Below are 27,573 nucleotides of genomic sequence, written 5' to 3'. Positions count from 1 at the left end.
GGGGGGGGTGTTGTTACAAAGAGTAATGGTATGGTGTATGGTCTCTAACAAGCACTGGAATGAAGGTACATACTAGCCATTCTGGACAACCATAATGAACGAACGCCCACACAACATCTGGTGACTGGACTTTTCTGGTTCAAAAAAGGGCTTAGGTGGTGGGCGTGGCAAGGGGGTGTAGCAGGGGACATGGCAATGAGCGCAGCCAGCCCATCGGCGCAGTGTAGAGAAATGTTAGCATTTTTAAGCCAGTTTCCTGCAATTTTACATATTTCTCCATGGAGTTGAGAGAAAATGTTGCCGTTTTAAAGCTAATTTCCTTTGATTCTACGTATTCTGTCATGGAGCCAAGAGAACATTTTGCAGTTTTAAAACTCGTTTCCTGCTATTCTATGCATTTCGTCATGGCTAATGCTGTGTTATTTTGCTCAAACATAATAAATTCTGCGGTTTTTTACTTTTCAATTCTCCTGACTTTTATTTTGTTGATTGTTAGTTCTCAAATATCATATTATTTAAAAAATATATAGGTCATTATCTTTTCTACATGCTTTATATCTGGTTTTACTCGGTTAAGTTTACACTGAAAGTATTTTTCCATCCCCAAAACTTACATGTATTTATATATTATTACACTGTTTGGACTTAGGCGAACCAAAAAAATGGTTAAGCGTCCCGCCCAAGAATTACAACGGCAGACAATCCCTGTCATTGATTTGACCTAGGGCTTGTTAGGTCACTGGCTTTTTCAGCAGCAGACCTTATTTAGATCACTGAGCCATGCCAGTCTGTCTGTCTGTCTGTCTGGGGGTGGGAATGTGCGACAGACAAATCTATTGGTGACAGATAATGATCAAACTGCTTGATGTCATAGGGTATGGAGGAATGTGTACTGTAGGACTACAATTGCAGGGGGAAGGAAGAGAAAGATAAAAAGTTGATGAGCACAGTTATTCGACTATTTGAATATTGGAATAAACATTAGTATTCAATTACTTGAGAGAGTATTCATTTTTTAGAAGAAAAAGTATATAGGCCTATTAATGAAAAGCAGTGGCGTGCCGTGGGCCTGGGGCCTGGGCCTTCAGTGAGGTATTACACAGTCCCACCCGAATGAATCCACCTCATTATGATGCCTCGGCTCTAGACACTATACATTTAGACAGAAACGCAGTATAACCAGGCGTTGCGTCACCTTGAAATTGACAAATTGACATTTTTGGGTAAACAGTGTTTACCCAAAAACATGACACAATCAATGAGTCTTTTCAATATTTCCCTTCACCTTTTCATTGTGCAGCTCCGTTGCCCTGCGCGCGTGTTCTTTGAGCTGTAGATCCACTCCGGTGTCCCCAAAAGTTTTCAAAAGCACCATTGCTTGTTAGTGCCCAGCCGCACTTTGGTGTCTCGTTGCTGCCTTGGTTAGACAACTCAAGTTTGCAAAGCCAGTGTGGCTCCAAACACCAAATCGATCACTTGCAAATAATAGGCATTCCCAGCAGTACAGTTTGCAGTGCTTCTCGGAGCCAAGGAGCCATTGACAGCGCTCGTAGTTGAAACTTTGAAAGTGGCGAGCGAACGAAGCCCTTTCCCGCCTGTGACAGGCTTTGTGGCGTCGGGCGACCTCTCCTTACAATGTCTAACTTTTCTTGAAAAGTTCGTCTTGAGAATGGCGTTATAATTATATCCTCGACCAAATCGATATCTTCTCCTCCTTCCGCCATTGTGGGTTGAAAAAACAGCTTAGTAGTACGCGAATTAATTCGTTTATCAAATTCAGTTTCCTAGATCTCCATAGGACCTGCCTCTCAATATTAGTAATCCAATCAAAAGACGTGCACGCACTACGCCTGCTAGCTGGCTCCTGTGTAACACTGGAGCCAGCCAGCAGGCGTACAATAGCCAACTCTAAAGCTGATTGGTTGACACTAAATTTTCATTTCCATTCACTATAAGCGACAAGCGCCCGCACTGTTGATTCTGAAGGCCTGAGGGCAGATTTTAGAACCCTGGCAACACATGATGGCTGAATATGATTGGATAAAAGATCTAACCTAAAGACAAGCCCTCCAAATCTCAACCTGGGGCTGGAAGCAGTGCAACCAAGAGGAAAGCTATGAAATGAAGAGTATAACTCTTACTCTGGGGAATTTAATACATATTTGTGGGAAAATATATTTTAAAAAAAATTATATTCTGATGATGTTTAGGCCAGCAGAGAAGGCCTTGCAGGCCCTGACGGCCCACCACTGATGAAAAGGCTTTTTCTAAAATGTAATGATCAACTATGAGACATTGCTACATACAAGGATTGACCATGAAATTAGACATTTTAATAAAACAAAATTTTTATGACCGTTTTTAGGAGTGCCACCCATAAAAAAACATACCGGTAGCCTACACACTTTTCACACGTGTAGCTTGTTATTGTCAGTCAATCAAAGCAGCACTACCATCAGTGTAGCAAGTGAAGTGGGAGATTTCTAATCAACGCAAAATGGAATTACAATTACAGAATGAAGTTGGCTAAATGAGAAGCAGTGGGCTACAATGATCAACCAACAGGTAGGCTGTTGTTTAATATGAATGGAGTTGTTGTAGACAAGGATGAGGGGAGCGCAGCAAAATAGCCTCAATTAGCATTGCTAGCTTGCTAGCTGGCTAACTAACTTAGCTGGCTAGTGTAGCTAGCGAGCTTCTTTACATCGATTTGATGCAGTCAAGACAGACACTACTAGATGAGGTGATAGAGAACCTATCGTAGCAACTAGTTTGTCTAAATTACGGGAGTCGGTTTTCCTACTTTCTCTCTCTCTCCCTCCCTCCCTCCCTCCCTCCCTCCCTCCCTCCCTCCCTCCCTCTGTCCCTCCCTCCCTCCCTCTGTCAGACACACCGGCCCCTGCTCCTCTTATGCCCCTCCCCCACCAGTTTGTGCTGAAACAACAAGCAGATTGCACCACTTCTTCTGAGTCACATGAGCAAATCCCGAATTGAAGTTTAAAAAAATATTTATTTATTTAAAACACAGGTATTTAGACTTATTTGAATAGGGAAATCATTTCAAATGCCCATCCCTAGCAGCAAGCTACAAAAGCAAAGGGAGGGGCCAAAATATGCATTGGAAGGGACAACCGCTTATCTCCAATAACACATACTGAGTGAGAGAGACAGGATGTCAGATCTGTTTAGGAGGATGAAGTGGAGGGTCCTCTCAGAAAGCAGGACCCGAAACAAATCTATTTAGATCAAAAAGAGACGAGGGCAAGCAGACAGCCACTGCAAGGTCAGTCATTCTCCAGAGAACTGGACATAGATTTATTTATTTAACCTTTATTTAACTAGGCACGTCAGTTAAGAACAAATTATTATTTACAATGATGGCCTACACCAGCCAAACCATAAACCGGACGACGCTAGGCCAATTGTGCGCCACCCTATGGGACTCCCAATCACGTCTGGGTTGTGATACAGCCTGGATTCAAACCAGGGTGTCTGTAGTGATGCCTCTAGCACTGAGATGCAGTGCCTTAGACCGCTGCGCCATTAGGGAGTACATAGATTAATATGTACAGAATAAGCCACAGGTGGGGGAATGACATTTTCACTAAGGACTTGGCATATTCCGTGTGTGTTGCAGAGCAACCACACTCTAAAAAAGGTGATCCCCCTGCTGTCTCCATCTGCTGTTAGGGACACGTCCCCTTTCTAGGAAAGACGATGTGGATATTCCACTGTGGGTGCATGTGATATGCATGTGATATGCATGTGCGTGGGCATGTACTGCATGAATGTAGACATGATGTGTACCTGGAAAAGGGGAAAGGAGGATAAATAATGCACAGAGGACCAATACACGCACGCACACACTATCTCAGACACACACACACTCACACACAGACAGACAGAGGAGGCTCAGTGATGCTGCGCCTGCAGAGCAGAATGGTCTGTCCACGCTGCTTGGCGGCTCAGCCAGGCAGAAAGATGTAGGCCATCTGCACAGCAACACAGAAAATAGCTTGGCGCGCAGATGGAGGGTGAGACGATTAACCAACTGGCTAGGTTTTTTCCCCTCATTCAGGGGAACGAGAGATGGCGATGGAGGGAGAACCAGAGAGATAGAGATGGGATAGAGATGGCATACATTTCAGAGCAGGACTTTGTAATAATGTGTATTACATTTGTATGATCGAGATGACGTACATCATTTTTGCTGGAGTAGACAAGCTAATATACCTGTATCACGTGGTTATCTTATTCCATCTCTAAGCTCTTTATAGTGACTGAGAGGCTAATAAATTGTAATTCCACGCAGAGCTCAGATGAGATGAGATGAGTGGTACTGTACCTTTAGGACACAGCCTAGAATGGGCATTGGTTTTCACTCCCCCCTCACATCTCTCTCTCCATCCATCCGTCTATCCCCCTTTCTCCTTCACCCTTCCTTCTTCTTCATCTCTCTCTCTCCATCTCTCCCTCTCGCTCCTCTGATCAGAGACATGCTCCTGCCTGCCTGCCTCAGGGGGCCAAGGTTTCGCTGAGCCCTTCAGAGGGAGACCATGATGCGTCTCTTTAGATCAGGCCCACCGCTGCACTTACCTCTGTACCTCAGCGCTAGCTAGCTACCTGCCTGTCAGGCAGCGCTCTCAGCTACCATAGCCATGTGTATCATACACTCGCAGGCAGCAGGGAAAACAGGAGGCAATCCTTTGAGCCTCTCATGAATTTTAATTACTAATGAACAGAGGCTTGGCACTGATGAGAGGAGAAAACGACTAGTATGATCACCAATGTGATGGATAAAAGCCTGCCTGTGCATTGCTAATGTTCCACGCTAATGGGCCGTTGTGCAGTGGCGTACTGAAGAACAATGAAAACTGCTGCTGTCTGAAGTTGTTGATTCAATATGAGGCCTTTTTTGCGTCCCTGGAGACTTCATACCTCAACGGCGGGATCGTACATGTCTTACATCCTCTTCAATGATAATAAACCTGGATTTAATGGTGTGGCTTTTAAATCACGGTCAATACAACGGTCGGGTATTGTTTTGTTTCAAACGTGGTGATCGTGCCTTTGATAATCAACAAAACTTGTTTCATCTTTCTACCTCGCTTTGGTTCTGGTGTGAAAACAAAGAGGTTATTTTTCTGTGTGCTTTGATTAAACATGTTGACGGTGGGAAGGAGATGGAGGGAGGTTTTTATGAGGAGTTGTGTTTGGTCCCGGGCCAGGTCTGGTCTGGCTCCGCAGCCGCCCGGACGCCCGCTCACTTCTGTGACACTTAATTAGCCCGGCTTGTACAAAGGGGAGCTGGTCACATGGGTCAAATTTGTCCCACTATAAAGTCTGGAATGACTCAACCAGTGCGGCGACCACGGGAGACTCCCCTTCATTTACGTGCCTGCAACACCGGGCTAGAACTTTGAGGATGTCTGAAAACAGGACTGAGGAGGAAAAAAAGGAAATCAAAGGAGGTCACCCTTAAATTCCAGGGAATTTCTCCAGATGTTGCCAAAATATTCAGCTGAAGTGCTCCAGATGTGCTCGCTCCGGTTTTCCCCTCCCTCCACTCCGCTCACCGTTTCCAGGACTTCCTCTCTCTCCTCCTTCTCTTTCTCTCATTCACTCTCTCCACCCCCCCAGGCCTTTTCTCCGTGCATCCACCCCCTCTTTATAACAGTGCCCCTTGATGCCACCTTTAAAGCGAGGGGTTTAGTAGCCTCCGGGGCACATCAGCATCCTCTTGGATCCTGTAATAAACACCCAGAGAGAGAGTGAAATGAACAGCATCCCTTTTTAGCTCACCGAATCAATTAACGGTTACTAACAATAGCCCCTCCCTCTATGTCCCTGATATTACTGTTATTCTCTCTTTTTCCCATCCCTCTCTCTCTTCACGTCCACGCTGAGGCAGAAACAGCAGAAGCGCTGGTGTCTCTCCAGAGGCCGCCTGCCTCCCACAGAGAACGACCTTACCACAACCCCTGACCTTCCGTCTCCCAGACAGCTCACACTGGCAGTCTGAGCCTCCCTGCCCTTTGCTGCTCACTCACAACCAGGCCTCGCACTACATATACACACATGTACAAACACTGCACACATGTACATACACATGCGCGCACGCACGCACGCACGCACACACAAACACACACACACACACACACACACACACACACACACACACACACACACACACACACACACACACACACACACACACACACACACACACACACACACACACACACACACACACAAACACACCCTCCTCCCGGCTGCTCTAGTCTGGCTGTATAATCCGAGCTCATCTCATGTCATTCATTCCAGGATGTAACAGAGGAAACCGTCCAAAAAGTGACACTTAAACTTCTCGGAGATGTTTCTGCAGGCGCGGGAATGTAAGCACTGTGCAGAACACACAATGACAAAGACATGGCCAGCACCTGCCTGCCTGAACACCTGTGTTGCTCAACAGCTGAAACATGATATTTCTCTGAAATATGACCAAAAAATTAATTATTTTCCTCCTACCAGAATAAAATACAGTGGAGGGGAGTTGATACAACCAAAGGCTCTTTATGAGTCAGGTTTAATGTCACCCAAACACATTCTGCCTCCAACACAATATGGAACAACAAGTTGTTTGACAGGAAAATAACTCAACAGCCATTTGATCTCTCTCTCTCTCTCTCTCTCTCTCTCTCTCTCTCTCTCTCTCTCTCTCTCTCTCTCTCTCTCTCTCTCTCTCTCTCTCTCTCTCTCTCTCTCTCTCTCTCATATATATATATGCCTGTGCCCTATGCTCTAGCAGCACTGCACCTATCACTTCCACTCAAGGGGAGGGGTGAGATGGATTGGTAACAAAAAAAGGGACTGAAGTAGTCTGGTCTCTATTGCTAGGACTGTTTCCGTGGTTTCTGTAATGGATCCTGCTTATCCTAATTACAATCATGGCCCTTAATCTGACTGGTTGGTTTAAGCACACCAGCATAATCCTGGGAATTAGTAGATACACACCGGTCTACACTCTCCACTACGTTATACACAATGTTTTCCATCTTTTTCCATTTCTCTCTCTTCACTGTCCATTCACTCACTCCACTGTTTACTCTCTTTTCACCTCCCAACTCATTCTTTCCCTCCTTCTGCATTAAATCCAGATATATCCCTATAGATTCCTGTTTAAAATACTCAAGACAGCTGCACTAGACCCCTGCTTAATGCCAAAGCCACAGATGTAGGATCTTAATTTGTGCCAATATGCTACAGCAGGAAAATAATCCCACAGCAATAGGAAATGTGAATTATTATGTGGATTATTGTAGGGGTTGATAAAATATGTGATACGTAGGGGTTGATAAAAAATGTGATACAGCAAATCAAGTCTGACATTAAGTGGAAATTACAAACTTTAGATGCATTTTTAAACCCTCGAATACACTACAAGTTTGCATTTCCTGTCGTGCAGGAGAATTCTCAGCAACAAAATAGTGATCAAATTAAAATTCTACATTTGTGTACAACACAAAACACCAGATCAATAACATCTGATGTGCTGTGTCCAGGGCTAAAAAGCGGTTAAGAGAACTTTGGGTCTGCCCATGCACTGTGCCCCTACACTGCTAAACAGTGGTGGAAAAAGTACCCAAATATCATACTGGAGTAAAAGTAAAGATACCTTAATAGAAAATGACTCAAGTAAAAGTGAAAGCCACCCAGTAAAATACTACTTGAGTAAACGTCTAAAAGTATTTGGTTGTAAATATACTTATGTATCGAAATTAAAAGTAATCGTAGAAATAATTTCAAATAAATTTTATTAAGCAAACCAAGCGACAGCATTTTTCTGTTTTTTTTTATTTATTTACGGATAGCCAAACGAAGCATGTATGTTTAGTGAGTCCGCCAGATCAGAGGCAGTAGGGATGACCAGGGATGTTGTCTTGATAGGGGCGTGAATTAGACCATTTTCCTGTCCGGCTAAGCATTCAAAATGTAACGAGTACTTTTGGGTGTCTGGGAAAATGTATGGAGTAAAAAAAACATTATTTTCATTAGGAATGTAATGGAGTAAAAGTAGTCAAAAATAGAAATAGTAAAATAAAGTACAGATACCCCCAAAAATTACTTAAGTAGTACTTTAAAGCATTTTTACTTAACCTGTCTGGCACCGGGGTTCCGCTAGCGGAACTCCTCCCACATTCCACTGAAGAGGCGAAATTCAAAAAATATTTTTGAGAAATATTTAACTTTCACACATTAACAAGTCCAATACAGCAAATGAAAGATACACATCTTGTGAATCCAGTCAACATGTCCGATTTTTAAAATGTTTTACAGCGAAAACACCACATATATTTATGTTAGCTCACCACCAAATACAAAAAAGGACAGACATTTTTCACAGCACAGGTAGCATGCACAAAGCCAACCTAACTAACCAAGAACCAACCAAACTAACCAAGAAACAACTTCATCAGATGACAGTCTTATAACATGTTATACAATAAATCTGTTTTGTTCGAAAAATGTGCATATTTGAGGTATAAATCAGTTTTACATTGCAGCTACCATCACAGCTACCGTCAGAAATAGCACCGAAGCAGCCAGAGTAATTACAGACACCAACGTCAAATACCTAAATACTCATCATAAAACATTTCTGAAAAATCGATGGTGTACAGCAAATTAAAGACAAACATCTTGTGAATCCAGCCAATATTTCCGATTTTTTAAGTGTTTTACAGCGAAAACACAATATAGCATTATATTAGCTTACTACAATAGCCTACCACACTACCGCATTCATTCATCAAGGCACGTTAGCGATAGCAATAGGCACGTTAGCGATAGCGAATAAACCAGCAAAAGATATTAATTTTCCCTAACCTTCATAAACCTTCATCAGATGACAGTCCTATAACATCAGGTTATACATACACTTATGTTTTGTTCGAAAATGTGCATATTTAGAGCTGAAATCAGTGGTTATACATTGTGCTAACGTAGCATCTTTTTCCCAGAATGTGCGGATATTTTTATGACACTCAACTATTCTGACCAAATAACTATTCATAAACGTTACTAGAAAATACATGTTGTATAGGAAATGATACACTAGTTCTTAATGCAATCGCCGTGTTAGAATTCTTAAAATAACTTCATTACGACATCCAGCTTAGTTATAGCGAGAGAGTGCCCAAAATCTGGGCGCAAACTACTATTTCACATGTTCGACAGAGATATGAAATAGCATCATAAAATGGGTCCTACTTTTGATGATCTTCCATCAGAATGTTGTACAAGGGGTCCTTTGTCGGGAACAATCGTTGTTTGGATTTAGAATGTCCTCTTCTCCAGTCAATTAGCACGGAACGCTAGCAAAGTAGCGCGAAGCTCTCCTTCCTGAACAAAGGCACACAACGCAACACGCCTAACGTCCCAAATAAATTTCAATAATCTAATAAAACTATATTGAAAAAACATACTTTACGATGATATTGTCACATTTATCAAATAAAATCAAAGCCGGAGATATTAGTCGTCTATAACGACAGCTTTTCAGAAGGCAATACCAGGTCCCTTCTCGCGCGCTCCAGAAAACAGGAAACTGGTGACACGTCATGCAAGGAGCTTTTATTCGACCCCAGATCAAGTTATACACTCCATTTCTTCTCTCACCCCCTGTTGACATCTAGTGGAAGGTGTATGAAGTGCATGTATACTGATATATATGAAGGCCATTTATAGGCAGGCCCTAGAACAGAGCATCGATTTCAGATTTTCCACTTCCTATCAGGAAGTTTGCTGCAAAATGAGTTCTGTTTTACTCACAGATATAATTCAAACGGTTTTAGAAACTAGAGAGTGTTTTCTATCCAATAGTAATAATAATATGCATATTGTACGAGCAAGAATTGAGTACGAGGCCGTTTAAATTGGGCACGATTTTCCCCCAAAGTGAAAACAGCGCCCTCTGTCCTCAACAGGTTAAGTATTTTACACCACTGCTGCTAAACCCCTCTGCCACATCTTTCCACCAATCTGATTCTTGGCTGGGGCTGAACATCGTGGCACCTTCCTGTAACATGTGCAGTGTGTTTTAAAGACTGTGCTGCTACTGTGGCCTTCTGGCGTGCAGCACACTGATCATCACTCAACTCATTGGCTGGCGCCTGTTGAGGTGAGAGACGTAGTAGCACGGCTGCAGACTGGAGGTGGGGGAAGTCCCAACACCTCTATGTCTAAGAAACGCCTCATAGAAATACCATAAAACTCTATTTCTGTCTCTTCCTGTGGGTTTGTGTGTGTGTGTGTGTGTGTGTGTGTGTGTGTGTGTGTGTGTGTGTGTGTGTGTGTGTGTGTGTGTGTGTGTGTGTGTGTGTGTGTGTGTGTGTGTGTGTGTGTGTGTGTGTATACATATACAAATACTTGTTTTAAACTGCCTATAATGAAATGGTTTAAATGGGAGAAATCATCAGTTATGTTTTTGATCAGTGTACTTGAAGCTCATTAAATGTGAAATAATTCATACATTTTTAAGACAGAAGAACAGTATGAAGATATCAGATCATGAAGGATCATAAGAAATCTGAATTCTACACCAATTTCTATTGGGGGAATTCCCTTTTTATGAACTTTTCTCTCTGTGTATCAGTGTTCATTTTGGCACACATTTTTTTATTTAGTCTAGTCTTGGTCATTTTGACTAAAATATTATTAAGTCTTAGTCACATTTTTGTCACTTGAATAATGATTTAGTCTAGTTATTGTCAAAATGATGAAAACAATTCCCTTTCATTTTAGTCATATCACATTTGTATTGCCTCATTAACCTATAGTAAAAATAAATCACTGACTTCCATGTGCATTTTTCTGCATCACATCCAATCGCATGATTCTCTTCCCAACAGCCAATTTGGCAGAAGAAAACATTAGTCAGCAGCAGATTAAAAATCCCCCCCTTGACAGGGCCCTAGACTAACATGTTCCCCTGGTGGCACTGGTGCCACTAACTGTTTTCCGCAGCGTCACGCAGCGTCACACACACAATACTTGCCAAAACTATAGTTTGTTAACAAGAAATGTGCATATATTTATATATATATATATATATATATATATATATATATATATATATATATATATATATATATATATATATATATATATATATATATATATATGAATGAGGCCTCCCGGGTGGCGCAGTGGTCTAGGGCACTGCATCGCAGTGCTAGCTGCGCCACCAGAGTCTCTGGGTTCGCGCCCAGGCTCTGTCGCAGCCGGCCGCAACCGGGAGGTCCGTGGGGCGACGCACAATTGGCATAGCGTCGTCCGGGTTAGGGAGGGTTTGGCCGGTAGGGATATCCTTGTCTCAGTATGTAAAATGTATGTAATAAAATGTATGCACTCTACTGTAAGTCGCTCTGGATAAGAGCGTCTGCTAAATGACTAAAATGTAAATGTAAAATGTATATACACATACAGTTGAAGTCAGAAGTTTACATACACTTAGGTTGGAGTCATTAACACCACTCCACAAATTTATTGTTAACAAACTATAGTTTTGGCAAGTCGGTTAGGACATCTACTTTGTGCATGACTCAAGTATTTTTCCAACAATTGTATACAGACAGATTATTTCACTTATAATCCACTGTATCTCAATTCCAGTGGGTCAGAAGTTTACATACACTAAGTTGACTGTGCCATTAAACAGCTTGGAAAATTCCAGAAAATGATATCATGGCTTTAGAAGATTCTGATAGGATAATTGACATCATTTGAGTCAATTGGAGGTGTACCTGTAGATGTATTTCAAGGCCTACCTTCAAACTCAGTGTCTCTTTGCTTGACATTATGGGAAAATCAAAAGAAATCAGCCAAGACCTCAGAAAAAAAATTGTAGACCTCCACAAGTCTGCTTCATCCTTGGGAGCAATTTCCAAACACCTGAAGGTACCACGTTCATCTGTATAAACAAGAGTACGCAAGTATAAACACCATGGGACCACGCAGCCGTCATACTGCTCAGGAAGGAGACGTGTTCTGTCTCCTAGAGATGAACGTACTTTGGTGCAAAAAGTGCAAATCAATCCCAGAACAACAGCAAAGGACCTTGTAAAGATGCTGGAGGAAACAGGTACAAAAGTATCTGTAATTTTTTGTGCATTGTTGTTTGCTGTTTTCTTCTAACTTTTCCTTTTTGATCTTTAGTTCATTCTCTTGGTGCATTGGGGGGTTCTTGGGGGAATGAAATTAATTGTATTTTTTATTTTTCTTCTTGGGGTGGGGGTGGTTATGGGAGTGGTCTCGAATGGTTGAGGGACAGCTATTGGGGAACTGTGGGGGGATCTTGGAGGGTTCGGGTTCACGTTTTTTGGCCTGGTGGTAGATTTGTCAACGTGCCCTTGAGCAGGGCATTGACCCTGGATGCTTCTGTGTGTCGCTCTGAATGGGAGTCTGTTGGATGACTGGTATTATGTAGCTGTTGAGCAGCTTCACTGCAAGTATATTGTATGTTTCGGATATTCAATAAAAAATATTTTAAAAAATTAAAAAGACATCAGTCAGGAAGTTAAAGCTTGGTCGCAAATGGGTCTTCAAAATGAACAATGACCCCAAGCATACTTCCAAAGTTGTGACAAAATGGCTTAAGGACAACAAAGTCAAGGGATTGGAGTGGCCATCACAAAGCCCTGACCTTAATCCTATAGAAAATTTGTGGGCAGAACTGAAAATGCGTGTGCGAGCAAGAAGGCCTACAAACCTGACTCAGTTACACCAGCTCTGTCAGGAGGAATGGGCCAAAATTCACCCAACTTATTATGGGAAGCTTGTGGAAGGCTACACAAAACGTTTGACCCAAGTTAGACAATATAAAGGCAATGCTACCAAATACTAATTGAGTGTATGTAAACTTCTGACCCACTGGGAATGTGATGAAAGAAATAAAAGCTGAAATAAATACCTTTCTCTACTATTATTCTGACATTTCACATTCTTAAAATAAAGTGGTGATCCTAACTGACCTAAGACAGGGATGTTTACGAGGATTAAATGTCAGGAATTGTGAAAAACTGAGTTTAAATGGCTACGGTGTATGTAAACTTCCAACTTCAACTGTGTATATATATATATATATATATATATATATATATATATATATATATATATCACCTTATAAAGACATTCACAGTGCTTTAGACTGTGTAATAGACTACTGAGATGGTAGGCTATTCAATAAGATATTTTGATGTGCAACCTAATCCAGTGATTGTCATGAATTGTGGGTTGACAATAGGGTATTGATGAGCTCCAGATTTGTCGGAATTTTGTTGTTCAATAGAGATGAATTTGCCTACATCTTTATGTGTACTAATATCATAGGCTCATTTATTTTGGGGCTAATTCATCACATGAGGAAGTGAAAACTCAAAACATATTAGCTAGCACATTAGTCATGACTTACTCTAACTGTACATTTTATGTCTTAAAAAAGACTTTGCAGTTGTAGCCTCCTACCCTATGCAACCGCAATGGCCGATGCGCAATTGTGCATTTCACGTTTCGTGTCTTAAAACCATGTCAAATATCTTGGTTGGAAAATATTTGCTATTGAGCTCAATATTAAGAGATAACAAATAAAAAAAATATACCCACAGAAAGCTGAGAAGAACAGTAGTTGCTTCCAAAGCTATTTATTTCCCGCAATTGGATTTTGAAACGCTATACAATCAGAAGCCTTTTTACCGTCTCCCGGAGGGCACATCAGCAGGCCCCAGGGAAACAGGCCCTGCGGGCAATAGGTGAGGGTATAGCCTACTATTGTAGACTATTCTCCCTATTATAATTCTATGTACACTAATCTTCCAACATTAACATGGGTTGAAGAACTGAATGTGGGAATTTTCAGAATGAATCAATCCCCAGTTTTCTTTATTTTGTGATTAAATGCTTTCCTAACCATTTTTTTATGATTCATAAATACTTTCTGAAACCTAAATAATCTATAAGATCAGAGTATTTTTTAAATCTACCAATTGGTGCAGAAACGGAGACAAATATGCATATATTTAGATGGCTTTATTTCATTGATCTGTATATAAAGAATCTGTAAAATGATTCTACTGAGTCTGTCGACAAAATTCTAACTAAAAGGTACACTGTATTTAAAGGGATGGCTTCAGATAAATGTACTGAAAACCCTATTGAATGAAAACTCCACGAGAAAATCTGTTGGCCAACAAGTCTGAGGGTTTTCAGCTGTTGAATGACATTTATTCAGAGCATGCAAGGGAGCCACACCTGTGACTGACTAAGGTAAGTCTGACTACCAAATACTGAAAAGTGCATACGAAAGGTGTGCTTAGGAAAGGCTTAAATTCCTAAGTCTCAATTGGCCCCATTGTGGATAACCAAACCAGTTCTCATGACTTAATCACAACATTATTACTGACTAAACTTCCAAGCAATATTCCTGTATTAGAGCACTGTGAAAGAAAGTGTTACAAGCTATTTTACAGGGCACAATTCAACTCAGGGCGCAATTCAAGAGATGTTCAGTTAAGTAAAGTTGGCCAGCAACAACTCCTCTTTTCTTCCCTAGTCCTTGATGGAGGTTTAACCATAATACTCTAGTGGACTGTGTTCTGACTCTCCCCCCCTCTCTCTCTCCCTCCCCCTCTCTCTCTCTCTTCCGTGCAGTATAGAGCCGTGGGATCTCTGGGTAGGAGGGCAGAGTGATCTTTCTCTCTGTGCGAATTATGAGTGTGATCTGGTCAAATCCCCACAGAGACTTCAAAAGAGTGGCTGTGTGCATCCTGAATACTCTCAGTCCCACAGAACAGAACAGACACATTCTCACATTCCCTCAGCCTGCAAATCAGCCAGAGAGGTGGGCATCCAGAATGTGTCCTGCAATGCAGGAAAAGGAATACTCTATAGGAATAGATTCACAGTAGAGCATTTCAGCATGAACGGAATGGTCTTAGAATGGTAAAAGCTGAATGGTAAAAAAAAAGAAGCTTGAATGCCCAAAGCAAAATTCCTCCAATGATAATGCACACAGGGGTCAGGGGTCAATGTTTAAGGTTCAAAGTTCAGCGCAGCCCTTATCAATAAACCTCTCCCACTACCTTAAACACAAATAATTAACAACTGTTTGAGCGATTGCCATGAACCTCTGTCTGATGCCCAGTTTGTGATGAGTATTGTTCTGAGAGCACAAACAGGCTGGGGCTGGGGTGATACAGCGTATAATCATCAGCATGGAGGTGCACAGCTTCTCTCTCCCAGAGTCAGTTCCTTTTTTACTGCCAGCAGAGCAGAACATTAATGCTTAATGCACAGCAGCACATACAGTATATCCTATGAAAAGTGACAGTCTAGACTTCCAAGGCACTTAACTTCCAGTTTGAAAAAGAACCTCGAATTTTCATTTGCGGCTGTGTTCATAATTGTGTTTCAATTTTTTCTCTGTCTTGTACATTTGGTTCTGATGCCGGCAGGGAGGGAGGGGGAGGGGTGGCAGGGAAAGGGAGAACATTTTCTTTGAATTGAAGGAGTAGTGAGGCTTGAGGGGGCGTGTGGAAGAGAGGGTCAGGGAGAAAGAGAGAGCTGTCACTTTAAGTTGTTAACTTTCACTATAAACCTCTTCCAATAAAAATGACAGCTGCAGCCCCCTCTCAAAAGGAAAGCAAAAGCATCACATGAGGAACACAAAACTGGACGGCTGTGAAAGACAAAGTTGTCCAAGGCGTTTTCGCGGTGCAGAGCCCACCCCTTCACCCCCCCCCCTCCATGCCCCCCCCCCCCCCCCCCCCACCAGACACACCCACTCCCAGTATTACCTTTGTTCCTGAATTACTGCCAGGAGAGGAATGCAGCCTGCAGCCTGCAGTCTCCCACCCTCTGTCTGCACCCCCCCAACTTTCTCATCAAAGACCATGAACTTCACTGGTGGGAAGACGAGGGGGCGGGGGTTACCTTCTATTCCTGAAATAGGCTACCCCCCAAACATACACAAGAACAATAAAGTGTATACCCTTGATTTGTAGAGGTACTAGGAATAACAAACAACTTCAGTAACAGGTGGTGGGACACACTTATAAAACCAGCTCATCAATAATGACCATACCAGACATTGTTGAGCTCAACTGTATTTATCAAACTACTATGTTTTCTTTAGGTTTGCAGTCAGGGTTGAGTATAACACCAAGGCCAATGCCATTCTGGCTTCCACCAAAAGGTCCCTGTCCAATCTGGTTCCATCAAATAGAAAGAGGAAAAGTTAACCTATCCCTTAGAGTGCCTCTATATTTGTTTCACCATCACCATCACTGCCATGCTAAAAGCAATACTTCACCAACACTTATTTAATGAAATGTTACTTTCTGAACCTGTGTCAGCTCTCTCTGCAGTCTTATTTACGTTCAGTCAGTTCCATTATCAAATCAAATTGTATTGGTCACATACACATATTTAGCAGATGTTATTGCGGGTGTAGCGAAATGTTTGTCAAAAACACACAAAAAAACTAAATACTGCAAAGTTTCATAGGAGCTAGAAGCAGAGCTGCTATGTCTGTTGCCGCCATCTTACAAGCAACCAAACAACAAAACCCATAAAAATGTTAGGTTAAATAAGGACGGTTATCCTTAGTTATCTCTAGCCATAGATAACATAGTTGCAGTACATCTCAGGTATTACTAGATCTGCTCTCTTCCCCCATGGAGAAGACAACCAGGCCAGTTAAGACCACGTCATTTTCTCTGTTTAATAATACACCCCATTCTCCCAAAATCCATCCGAGCTGGCGAAGAACACTATCCTTTTTAATACATGGTTTCTTGGCTTATTGTGATGGCCACACTCAAATTCCTCTGACTAAATTGACACTCCGCCTGTTTTCAATGTCACTGCTCCAATATTTACAGCTTTAAGTGAAGAGGGAGAAAAACAGAAAAAACAGGCTCCAGTGGCTAGTTAGCAGCATATAGAACATGCCGCGCCAAAAGCAGGATGTCATCACCACAGCCAACAATCAATCCATAACTGTAAAATGCTCGAACTGTTATTTCAAACAGTGGCATGTTTTTAATCCTAATGCAACACAACTCTAGATAATTACACAGAGCGAGCAACTACTCAATAGATTCAAGGGCTTATCAGAGTTAGTTGTGTCATTGAAGTGGACAATTAACAATCAGAGCATTAGCGGGGATTTAAATCCAGAGTTACGGACTGACAAATCAAGAACTGACGACAAATGGCATGCTGATACAGCATGTTGAAACAGTGTGGAATGATTAGAACCTCAGCTGTACTAAAGAAGCATAGATAGATGCTGATTAATAAAACACTAACTATTACACTGCTATTACACTGCTATTACACTGCTATTACACTGCTATTACACTGCTATTACACTGCTATTACAACACACATGCAGACTTTAAGTTATGCTGGGCCTGTAAACATTTTGGAAAAATCATACTGTCAATGATTCTAACACGGAGACACGGAAACTACAGTAGGCCTGTAATATTAAATGCCTAGTTAAATAAAGGTTCAATTAAATTTAAAAAATGAAAAATATAAAACAGTAACCTGTCATGTCTATGTGAAAGTTGGCATGGTGAGATGTTCCATATGTCTGATAAGCCACATAAAGGCCAGTGTGATCACAGTGCCAGTGATCAGGTGTGTAATCAGATCGAGATATCCCAGAAGTCCCTGTGCCTCTCATCTGGCAGTGGTGGGCGGGGGGGGGGGGGGGGGGGGGGGGGGGGGGCAGGCTGCTGATATGTGTCAAGTTGTAACATGAGGCGCCCCTGAAAGACCTGCAGTCACAATAACACGGCTGCCTACAGCTTCGGGCTATGTCTCTCCTACAGGGGACAAGTTGTGCTCTATACAGTTCACCAGACATACAGTAGCTGGGTTTTAATCATTTACACTGTGAGTGTCTGTAAGTGTAAAAGACTCCAAAGAACTAAGCCTATAGATCCACATGATATGTTGAAATATTATAGTTATAAGTTGTTTTCCCATATTTTGGGACAAATAGATAATAGGCCTAGGCTGTACTGTATATTGCTAATTACTACTTCAGATAATAATAACGATAATTCAAATAATAGTCATCATAATAATATTTTCATCATAATTAAGTGTAATGAAAAAAGGTACAGCGCTAATGAACATAATTCTGAACTGCAATGTATCAGAGGAAAATATGAAATAGTGACAATCTCATTAGAATAAAAAACATATAGTATACATTTCAATATAGTGTTGCACGGTATAAAGAAACTTCGGTACTTTTTCAATACTAGAACATGAAAAACTGTTCAGTACTAACATTTGTGTTACTTTCGGTACTTTTGTGAAATGTGTCTCACGTCATATACGAACTGAGAGGATCGAGTCTGTCTAGTTATTTGTCTGAATCTTCTCAAGGTGGCAGTAGTAAGCTAGCCAGGCTACTTGCTCTTGCACATGCAGTAAACACAGTGCGAGCCACTTTTGAGAAGCAAGCGAGAGGAGAGAATCTGCTTACAACATGGCTTCTTCTAACGAAAACATCATACCGCCACGCCGGGAACTTGTTGACAAAACCCGTTTCAGAAGCGAACTATGGGAATACTTTGCTTACAGAGCAGATGATGAGGGCCAGCCCACCGAAACAACTATGCAAAAGGTGCTGCAAAGCAGTGCAAGGGAGTTTTAGTTCCAAAACGACATAAAAACTATTTTACACATGAGATTTTCATTGTAACGTTATTCTATTAGCAACTAAATTCAAATAATTTTTGAGCGACATTCATGTAAGCATTATAATATGATTACAACCCAGAAGAAATGCACTTATAACTTAGCTATGACAGCAATATATTTAGACTACTTCACGTTTGCCAGCAGCCCTGGTGTCCTCAATAGTTACCACATCCACAGTTGAAAAAGTTGTGATGGGAAACTTTCTGCACATGCCATGGTCAGTGTGAACCAGAGTGACTTGACACAACGCTGGCCAAAAAATATGTAGCTACAAACAAAACAGAGTTAAATGGTTCCAGTCTGCCATGAAGCGTTCATCTATGTACAATATACGAGTAACAGCCTAGCTACATTTTCAGATATTATAAGTTTCAAATTTTGTCAGAAAGTCGTTTTCATTGTAAGTTAAGCTCGCGAACATTAGCTTGCTGGTATGATCTGTGTAGTAATATTATTCGAATCAGAAACCCATTTACATTTCTAGTTATAGCCTAAGTTTAGCTAGCTAGCATTGAACCTAGTTGGTTAGCTTTAGCTACCTGCAGATCTATACTACAGCTATGGCAATGTTTGCATTGGTAGTAGTATGAGTTGTGATTATGCCGGTTTATTCATTTAGCTAGCTAGCTAGCTAAATTTCTAAACCAAAGATTCCACTTAGCCAGATGATCACATGACCCATCAAGTTAGCCAGGTGTGTCTGGGGCTGATTACGTGGCCATCTATTGTATTTCATGAACATGTGTACATGTCTAGACAACAGTGACCCATCCACGTAGCTAGATGTGGCTGAGGGGGAGGTTATAGCATTTCTTTCACATGAACCATCAATTTAGACACGTGTGTCTGGGTAAGAATCATCTAATAATTATAAAATATTTATACAATATTTTTATCTGGACACTTTCTGTACACCTTCTGTATCCGGTGCATGTGGCAAATAAACTTAGATTTTATTTGACATAGTGTGTGTTTACCAGAGACGGTAATGTGAAGAACAACATGACCTGCACCAAAGTCAGATTAGGATATAGACTAAGGACTAGATAAAGTGTATTTTTACCTGGAGTTTTTCCTTATTTTAGGCTACTACTTTCACCACTTTTAGTCTTGATAACGTTGGTTGTTTACTACACAACTCAGTCTGTTTAGCACATGGCCTCACATTTGAATCCTTAAAGAGATGAGTGGGGCTAAGGCTTAAGAGGGTGTTTACGATGCTGAATGGGTTTAGACAAAGTAGAGCTCTCCAGTAGGTGTAACAAAGCATTGAAATGACATTTTCTCAAAAGTGGGGTTACAAGTTTATCAACTTTCAAAGCAGAATTACTTTCCCATTGTTCCTCAACTGCAGTGTATGATATGCAATGTCTCTACTTTTATCCAATGTAAAAAACACAATTTCAAATTTTACTACATAGGTGTTTGTCACATTTCTACAAATACTTTTCTTTAAATCTGATTTTAAACCTTAACCACACTTCCAACCTTATGCCTAACCATAACCTTAACCACACTTCCAACCTTATGCCTAACCCTAACCTTAACCACACTTCCAACCTCATGCCTAACCATAACCTTAACCACACTTCCAACCTTATGCCTAACCCTAACCTTAACCACACTTCCAACCTTATGCCTAACCATAACCTTAACCACACTTCCAACCTTATGCCTAACCATAACCTTAACCACACTTCCAACCTTATGCATAACCTTAACCACACATCCAACCTTATGCCTAACCATAACCTTAACCACACTTCCATCCTTATGCCTAACCATAACCTTAACCACACTTCCAACCTTATGCCTAACCATAACCTTAAATGAAGACCAAAAATATATATTTTTTCTTATAGATTTTTACTTATAGCCATTTTGACTTTGTGGCTGTGGTAACTAGTGACAACCCAGCTCCGGGGCGGAGCATTGCACCATGGAAGTTGAAATGCACTCTGGGAATAATAGTATGCTGTGTAAAATCCATTGTATTTGTCACGTTCCTGACCTGTTTTCCATTGTTTTTGTATGTGTTGAGTTGGTCAGGGCGTGAGTTGGGGTGGGCATTCTATGTTATGTGTTTCTATGTTGGGTTAAATGTGTTGCCTGATATGGTTCTCAATTAGAGGCAGGTGTTTGACGTTTCCTCTGATTGAGAACCATATTAAGGTAGGCTGTTCTCACTGTTTGTTTGTTGGGTGATTGTCTTCCGTGTTTGTGTTCGTCACCACACGGGACTGTTTCGTTTGTTTAGTCTGTACCTGTTTGTGCGTTCTTCGTGTTATGTAAGTTTTCATGTTCAGGTCTGTTTAACGTCATTTGTTGTTTTGTAGTTTGTTCAAGTGTATTTTCGTCTTCATTATTATTATTAAAATCATCATGTCTAAATACCTCGCTGCGTGTTGGTCCGATCCATGCTCCTCCTCGTCTGAGGAGGAGAACGACGTCGACAGCCGTTACAGTATTTCTATAGCATGTAGACTATTGCAATATAGAAGCCTCAGAAATTAGCTTCAAAGTATCTTTTTTATGCCGTTTTGGAACTAAACTATTAATTTAATACATTCAATTATTTTGCTGTAATGAATAATGAATTATAGGTCTAATGAATGTCATTTGATCCAATATTATGGACATAGATAAGCAAATTAACCTTGATATTAACCTTGAAATTAACCTTGAAATAAAACACCATATTAAATAACAGAATATCTCAAATTGTCTTTATGCCAAACCATATCTGAGTCTCGGAGCATACAAGATTATTTTACAGTTACATCTAAACTGTTATACATGTAATGATGATGACATTACAAAGCCAAGTGTGTTAAAGCCAAGTGTGTGTGTGTGTGTGTGTATGAGTGAGTTAACGTGTGGCATGGGAGAGAGGGAGAGAAGAGGGGGATGTGTAGCCCATGCAACGTAGCTAGCTATGTAGCTAGTAATTTATGGGACCTGTGTGTGTGTGTGTGTGTGTGTGTGTGTGTGTGTGTGTGTGTGTGTGTGTGTGTGTGTGTGTGTGTGTGTGTGTGTGTGTGTGTGTGTGTGTGTGTGTGGTGTGTGTGTGTGTGTGTGTGGTGGGTGCTTATATTTGTCCTATTACATAAATGCATGAAATTGCCATCAATATTGTTATCACATACCTTTATATCAAACATGACCCATTTACACAACTAGTAAAAGTGTGTGTGTCTTTTGCATGTGTGTACTGTTTGTGGTGTGTGTGTTGTATGTGTGTGGGTGTAGGGGGGGGGGGGGATTCACCCATGCATTTCAATGAGTGCAGGTTATGTTTAGCTTGTCTGTGTTATTGTTGTTGATATTACTTGAAAATGTATTGGCTAGAATATATTATGAAGATGACTGAATGTTAAAGAATTATATATTGTTATTTGTCTTGTTTTCAGATGAATAACATCTAGTGCTCACTGGCAAGATCACTGGTTCCATTAACGTCTGCAAGGAAACGAGCAAACAAAAAGAAACGAAACATCAGAGGACATTATTTCCTTGATAGACAGAAAATCTACAGAGAAACATTCAAGTTTCTACACGGGTAAGTTTTCTTTAGAGTAATACAACTTGATGTTTTCTGTTGTTATTGGGGCTGCAACAGTATGAAAAAGTTCATGAGTTTTTTAAGAAAGTATGAGTAGTAGGCTGCATCATGAAAAGAAATACAAGAGCCCATTTATTTTCTGATTTGAGTATTTGTATAAAAAGCTGAATGCAGTGAAAGTTCTACAAGGAACATGGTATGGCTTCGAGGAAGAAGAGGTGTGGCAGTCGTCTTGCCAGAAAATGGGTGCTGTCCTACGAGGATATTCAGAGAATCGTCCACTACGTCAACTTCACTGATGTCCAAGCGATGCCGCTCCCAGGACAGATCTTTGGATTTAAGAGGGCAGACATCCGGGTGCTACCGACATTTGAGACCAAGTCCTCTGTGTGGCACAAGTATAAAAACTTCGATGCGTGATCCTTTTCCTGAATCTTGATAGTTATATTTGTATCAAACGTTCGTCAGCTCAAGCCAGTGGACCAGCGGCAAAGACTTTAACGAAGGCCCATACAAATCGTATCCAAAGAGACTGTAAGTCCTTCCTCTCTGGTGACGTGTGGTCAGATTTTGTGGTCTCATTATAGCTGAGAAACATTTTACATTAGCGTAATTTACCAGACGCTCCAGAACGACTTACATGAGCAATTAGGGTTAAGTGCCTTGCTCATGTGCACAGACAGATTTTTCACCTGCCGCCCCAGAGATTACTCTGACCGTTTTTAGTGCTCACCCCTCTATCCCCTTCACTGTTTCAGCTCTTTTCAGATGTTGTTTACTCTGTATGACTGTCATACAGAGTATGCAGGTCCTGGGTTTGTGAGAGGGTTGCTTGGGCACATCTATACTCATTATCTGTGACGTATTTATAAGAAATGTTATTTAACGTGGTTATTGATTCATTACTTATCCTCCCAAGCCTTATCTCCAAATGTAATCTAAGATGAAAAAACTATGGGCCACAACCATAATATGTTCGAGGACTGTGTGTGTGTGTGTGCGTGCGTGTGTGTGTGTGTGTGTGTGTGTGTGTGTGTGTGTGTGTGTGTGTGTGTGTGTGTGTGTGTGTGTGTGTGTGTGTGTGTGTGTGTGTGTGTGTGTGTGTGTGTGTGTATATGTGTATGGTAGAAGAACACAGGCACTCATGTCAATGGATTTCATGGATTGTGTTTTGTATTAAGTAAATAGCTGTTATTAATTATTTGAATAAATATCTTAAAAGTAACTGCAAACTTTGACTGCGTTTTTTCTCAAAAACATGGTTTGGTGATACAGCATGTAATGGCACGTAACTCGCTTGATATTTGGAGTAGAGATCATATTGGTCTCATTAGAAAGCTAGCATTCTCCTCTTCCCAGCACTGTAGAAAACTGTGTGTTTTGGGGTCAATGTGACTGATTATGATAGAGCAAGTCACATATTAACACAAAAAACATCTTATGTAGTTTCTTGCAATAGCCCTCTGTGACTTTAAATAATATTTCTCTCAAAATTGTGATTCCTAAAAGATGTGTCCAGAGATTTGGTGAACTCAGATTGATCTAATATCCTAAATTAATCAGGAATGAGCTCCACCATAAGGACCCTATATTCATGTCCATATTACATGTAGTGCAACAAGACCACTTATGGTCTGTAAAGTTATGTTTTTATTGGGGATTTTCAAATTAATCATTTTCCATATTTTACAAATGTTTGTATTGAACTTTTATTTGTAAATATGTCTGTATCTGTTGTCAACTTCGTCAGTGGCTAGTCTAACTCTTTCCTGCAGTCAAATTACCAAATCGTCCATGTAGTGGCCTCATGGTTGGAATATTACTAATATTTGTCATAATTTCATAATTAATAAACATTATTTCAAAAACCTGCCGAAAATCTGGTGTTTCTATGTAAAACGGTTTTGTTATATTTCAGTCTTCTGTGATGTACAGAAATGATGTGTAATATATGTGTAATGTTTGCAATTTGTAATATGTGTAATATATGTGTAATATTTGTAATATGTAATATGTGTAATATATCAAGAAAAACATGCCAAAATGCTAAATAAATTAGCCCTGAGGCATTATATAGTGCTATAACACAAAACAAAAAGAAGTTTGGAGATTTGTATTACATATTTGAATAATATAATGTTAGAATTAAACAATCAAGAATTTTAAACACTTGTTGGACAATCATTTAAACAATTATACTGAACAAAAATATAAACACAACATTGAAATCAGTCAATTGAAATACATGAATCCCTAATCTATGGATTTCACATGACTTGGAATAAAGATATGCATCTGTTGGTAACAGATACCCTTAAAAAAAGTAGGGGTGTGGATTAGAAAACCAGTCAGTATCTGGTGTGACCACCATTTGCCTCATGCAGTGTGACACATCTCCTTCACATAAAGTTGATTAGGCTGTTGATTGTGGCCTGTGGAATGTTGTCCCACTCCTCTTCAAAGGCTGTGCAAAGTTGCTGGATATTGGCGGGAACTGGAACACACACATGTCAATCCAGAGCATCCCAAACTTGCTCAATGGGTGACATTTCTGGTGAGTATGCAGGCCATGGAAGAACTGGGACATTTTCACCTTCCAGGAATTGTGGACAGATTCTTGAAAAATGGGACCATGCATTATCATGCTGAAACATGAGGTGATGGCGGCAGATAAACGGCACGACAATGGGCCTCAGGATCTCGTCACGGTATCTCTGTGCATTCAAATTGCCATCGATAAAATGCAATTGTGTTCGTTGTCCGAAGCTTATGCCCACCGCCACCAAGCGGCACTTGGTTCACAACATTGACATCAGCAAACCGCTCGCCCACGCGACGTCATACACGCTGTCTGCCATCTACCCAGTACAGTTGAAACTGGGAATTATCAGTGAAGATCACACTTCTCCAGCGTGCCATTGGCCATTGAAGATGAGCATTTGCCCACTGAAATTGGTTACGATGCCAAACTGCAGTCAGGTCAAGACCATGGTGAGGACAACAAGAACGCAGACGAGCTTTCCTGAGATGGTTTCTGACAATTTATACAGAAATTCTTTGGTTGTGCAAACCCACAGGTTCATCAGCTGTCCGGGTGGCTGGTCTCAGACGATCTCGCAGGTGAAGAAGCCGGATGTGAAGGTCCTGGGCTGGCATGGTTACACGTGGTCTGCAGAAGTGAGGCTGGTTAGACGTACGTCCAAATTCTCTAAAACGACGTTGGAGGCGGCTTATGGTAGAGAAATTAACATTACATTCTCTGGCAACAGCTCTGGTGGACATTCCTGCTGTCAACATGCCAATTGCACACTCCCTTAAAACTTAAGACATCTATGGCATTGTGTTATGTGACAAAACTGCACATTTTATTATTGTACCCAGCACAAGGTGCACCTGTGTAATGATCATGCTGTTTAATCTGCTCCTTGATATGCCACACCTGTCAGGTAGATGCATTTTCTTGGCAAAGGAGAAATGCTCAATAAGAGGGATGTAAACAAATTTGTGCACAAAATTGGAGAGAAATATGCGTTTTATGCGTATGACAAATGTCTGGGATCTTTTATTTCAGCTCATGAAAAATGGGACCAACACTTTACATGTTGTGTTTATATTCTTGTTCAGTATACATGCCGTTGATGGTGTCTGATGGAGTTGACATGAATCCAGTTAGTTGCATTGTATAAAATAGGTTGTTCTGTTACATGGTGTGATAGCTCATACTTTGGTCTATCAAAACATATATTTCAAATTTTGCCCATCTTTCAAGAATTCCTGAGCTTCAAAACAGCAACATTTTCTCTCAGCCACATGGCAAAATTTGTAAAAAAGCATGAGATTAGCTATAAAACTGCACTTTAGGTTTTTAAGTATTTAATATACTATGTCCCCAAGTGCATACGCAATGTAGCGTAATTTAGCCAGGTGTGTTTCCCTGGGACAGTTGGCTATATGTAAAATGAATGCGCGAGTAGGTTTTGGGTAAATTCGATTTTAGATAGTAGCCTATCTCGTAAAAAAATCGAATCAAAATGACCATATTTTGCAGAATATTCTGATATGAACTCTATTGAAAGAGAGAGTATGATTTTTCTGAATGAGATGTCACCCTAATCAGGCGGATGTCATCAGGACAGATAGCAGTGGCACACGAGAGTGAATTGTAGTATTTGACAAGCCTGACGCGACTCAAGTTTTTTCTGTGAAACATTACCGTGAAACATTTCTTGAAAACTTCCAAACAAGAAGTCTGTCTTTCCATATATTGTGCACAACGTAGACTAAACATGACTTTTATTTTACCTGACTGTAATTACTCATTTCTGAAGCTTCAAAATACAGTGCATAAACGACACTATCACTCGGAAACTCTGCGTGAGTCTAAACGTTGTAACAACTCAAATCTTGCGATAAAAAACAATTCGAAGAGCAAAAACTTACCCAATGACAAGAAAGGTTTGGTTTCCATGTCTGGTGGGTTAGCTCATGCCAGCTGACACGACCGTGTGAGTTTTCAGGCGGGAAACAAGGGCGTTATTCTACAAGGCTGGAAAGATGGATCCAGGGCAGTAAAAGTGACAGTCTTTCAAAAACGACGTTCGTTTGTGTCAAAATTCACCTAATGTTTCTACTTCTGTTTGCTCACTCAGCTGCGCTCACTCCTTGCGCTCCTCTCTTTTTAGTTAGAACTCCAACTACTGGATCCGCACTGCAAAAGGGACCCTCGAAAGGGGGACTCCCACCAACGCAAGAAAACCGCAACGACACACGAGAAAGGGGGAGTTTATTATTAACCCTTGTAGGACTTTTACTGTCGACGCCAACGTGTGAACATTTGTTAAGTGTCCTCATATAGCTGTCACTTTAGCGTCGGTCCATTACAAACTGAATTTTGAGACGGTATGAAACCAATTTATCCAAAACTCGAATTTACACACGACTTGGCATTTCAAAATAAGGTTGAATTGAGGCAAGGGGAAGGTAATTAAAGTGCTTTTTTTTCTCGTGAAGGAAGGCATTCTCACGTTTCCGTTGTTTAGCATACACCTATTGTATTTAACCCAGTCAAATCAAAGCTGTGGCATGGGCATAAAACATCCATAACAGGCCTATTGAAAATAATTACATTTCTCATGTTCAAAGTATAGGCTAATGATTATACTAATGTATCAAAGGGAGAGACATTAACTAAATATGAAGTCATAAAATAATGTCAGGGCTTGAAAAGGGGT

At 40.8% G+C, this 27,573-nt stretch overlaps 1 protein-coding gene across 1 annotated transcript in view; it reads right to left on the bottom strand.

The window, feature by feature from the left end:
* Positions 1-27,025, bottom strand: part of LOC120025770 (retinoic acid receptor RXR-alpha-A) — a 156,838-nt gene extending 129,813 nt beyond the window's left edge. The window contains exon 1 of the mRNA XM_038970409.1: positions 26,783-27,025. Within this exon, the coding sequence (XP_038826337.1) occupies positions 26,783-26,810 (28 nt within the window). The 5' untranslated portion in view covers positions 26,811-27,025. The remainder of the gene's footprint in view (positions 1-26,782) is intronic.
* Between the last annotated feature and the right edge of the window lie 548 nt (positions 27,026-27,573).

Source organism: Salvelinus namaycush, chromosome 31, assembly GCF_016432855.1.
Source record: "Salvelinus namaycush isolate Seneca chromosome 31, SaNama_1.0, whole genome shotgun sequence".
NCBI classification, from domain to species: domain Eukaryota; kingdom Metazoa; phylum Chordata; class Actinopteri; order Salmoniformes; family Salmonidae; genus Salvelinus; species Salvelinus namaycush.
This window is presented reverse-complemented; position numbering and strand designations above follow the sequence as displayed.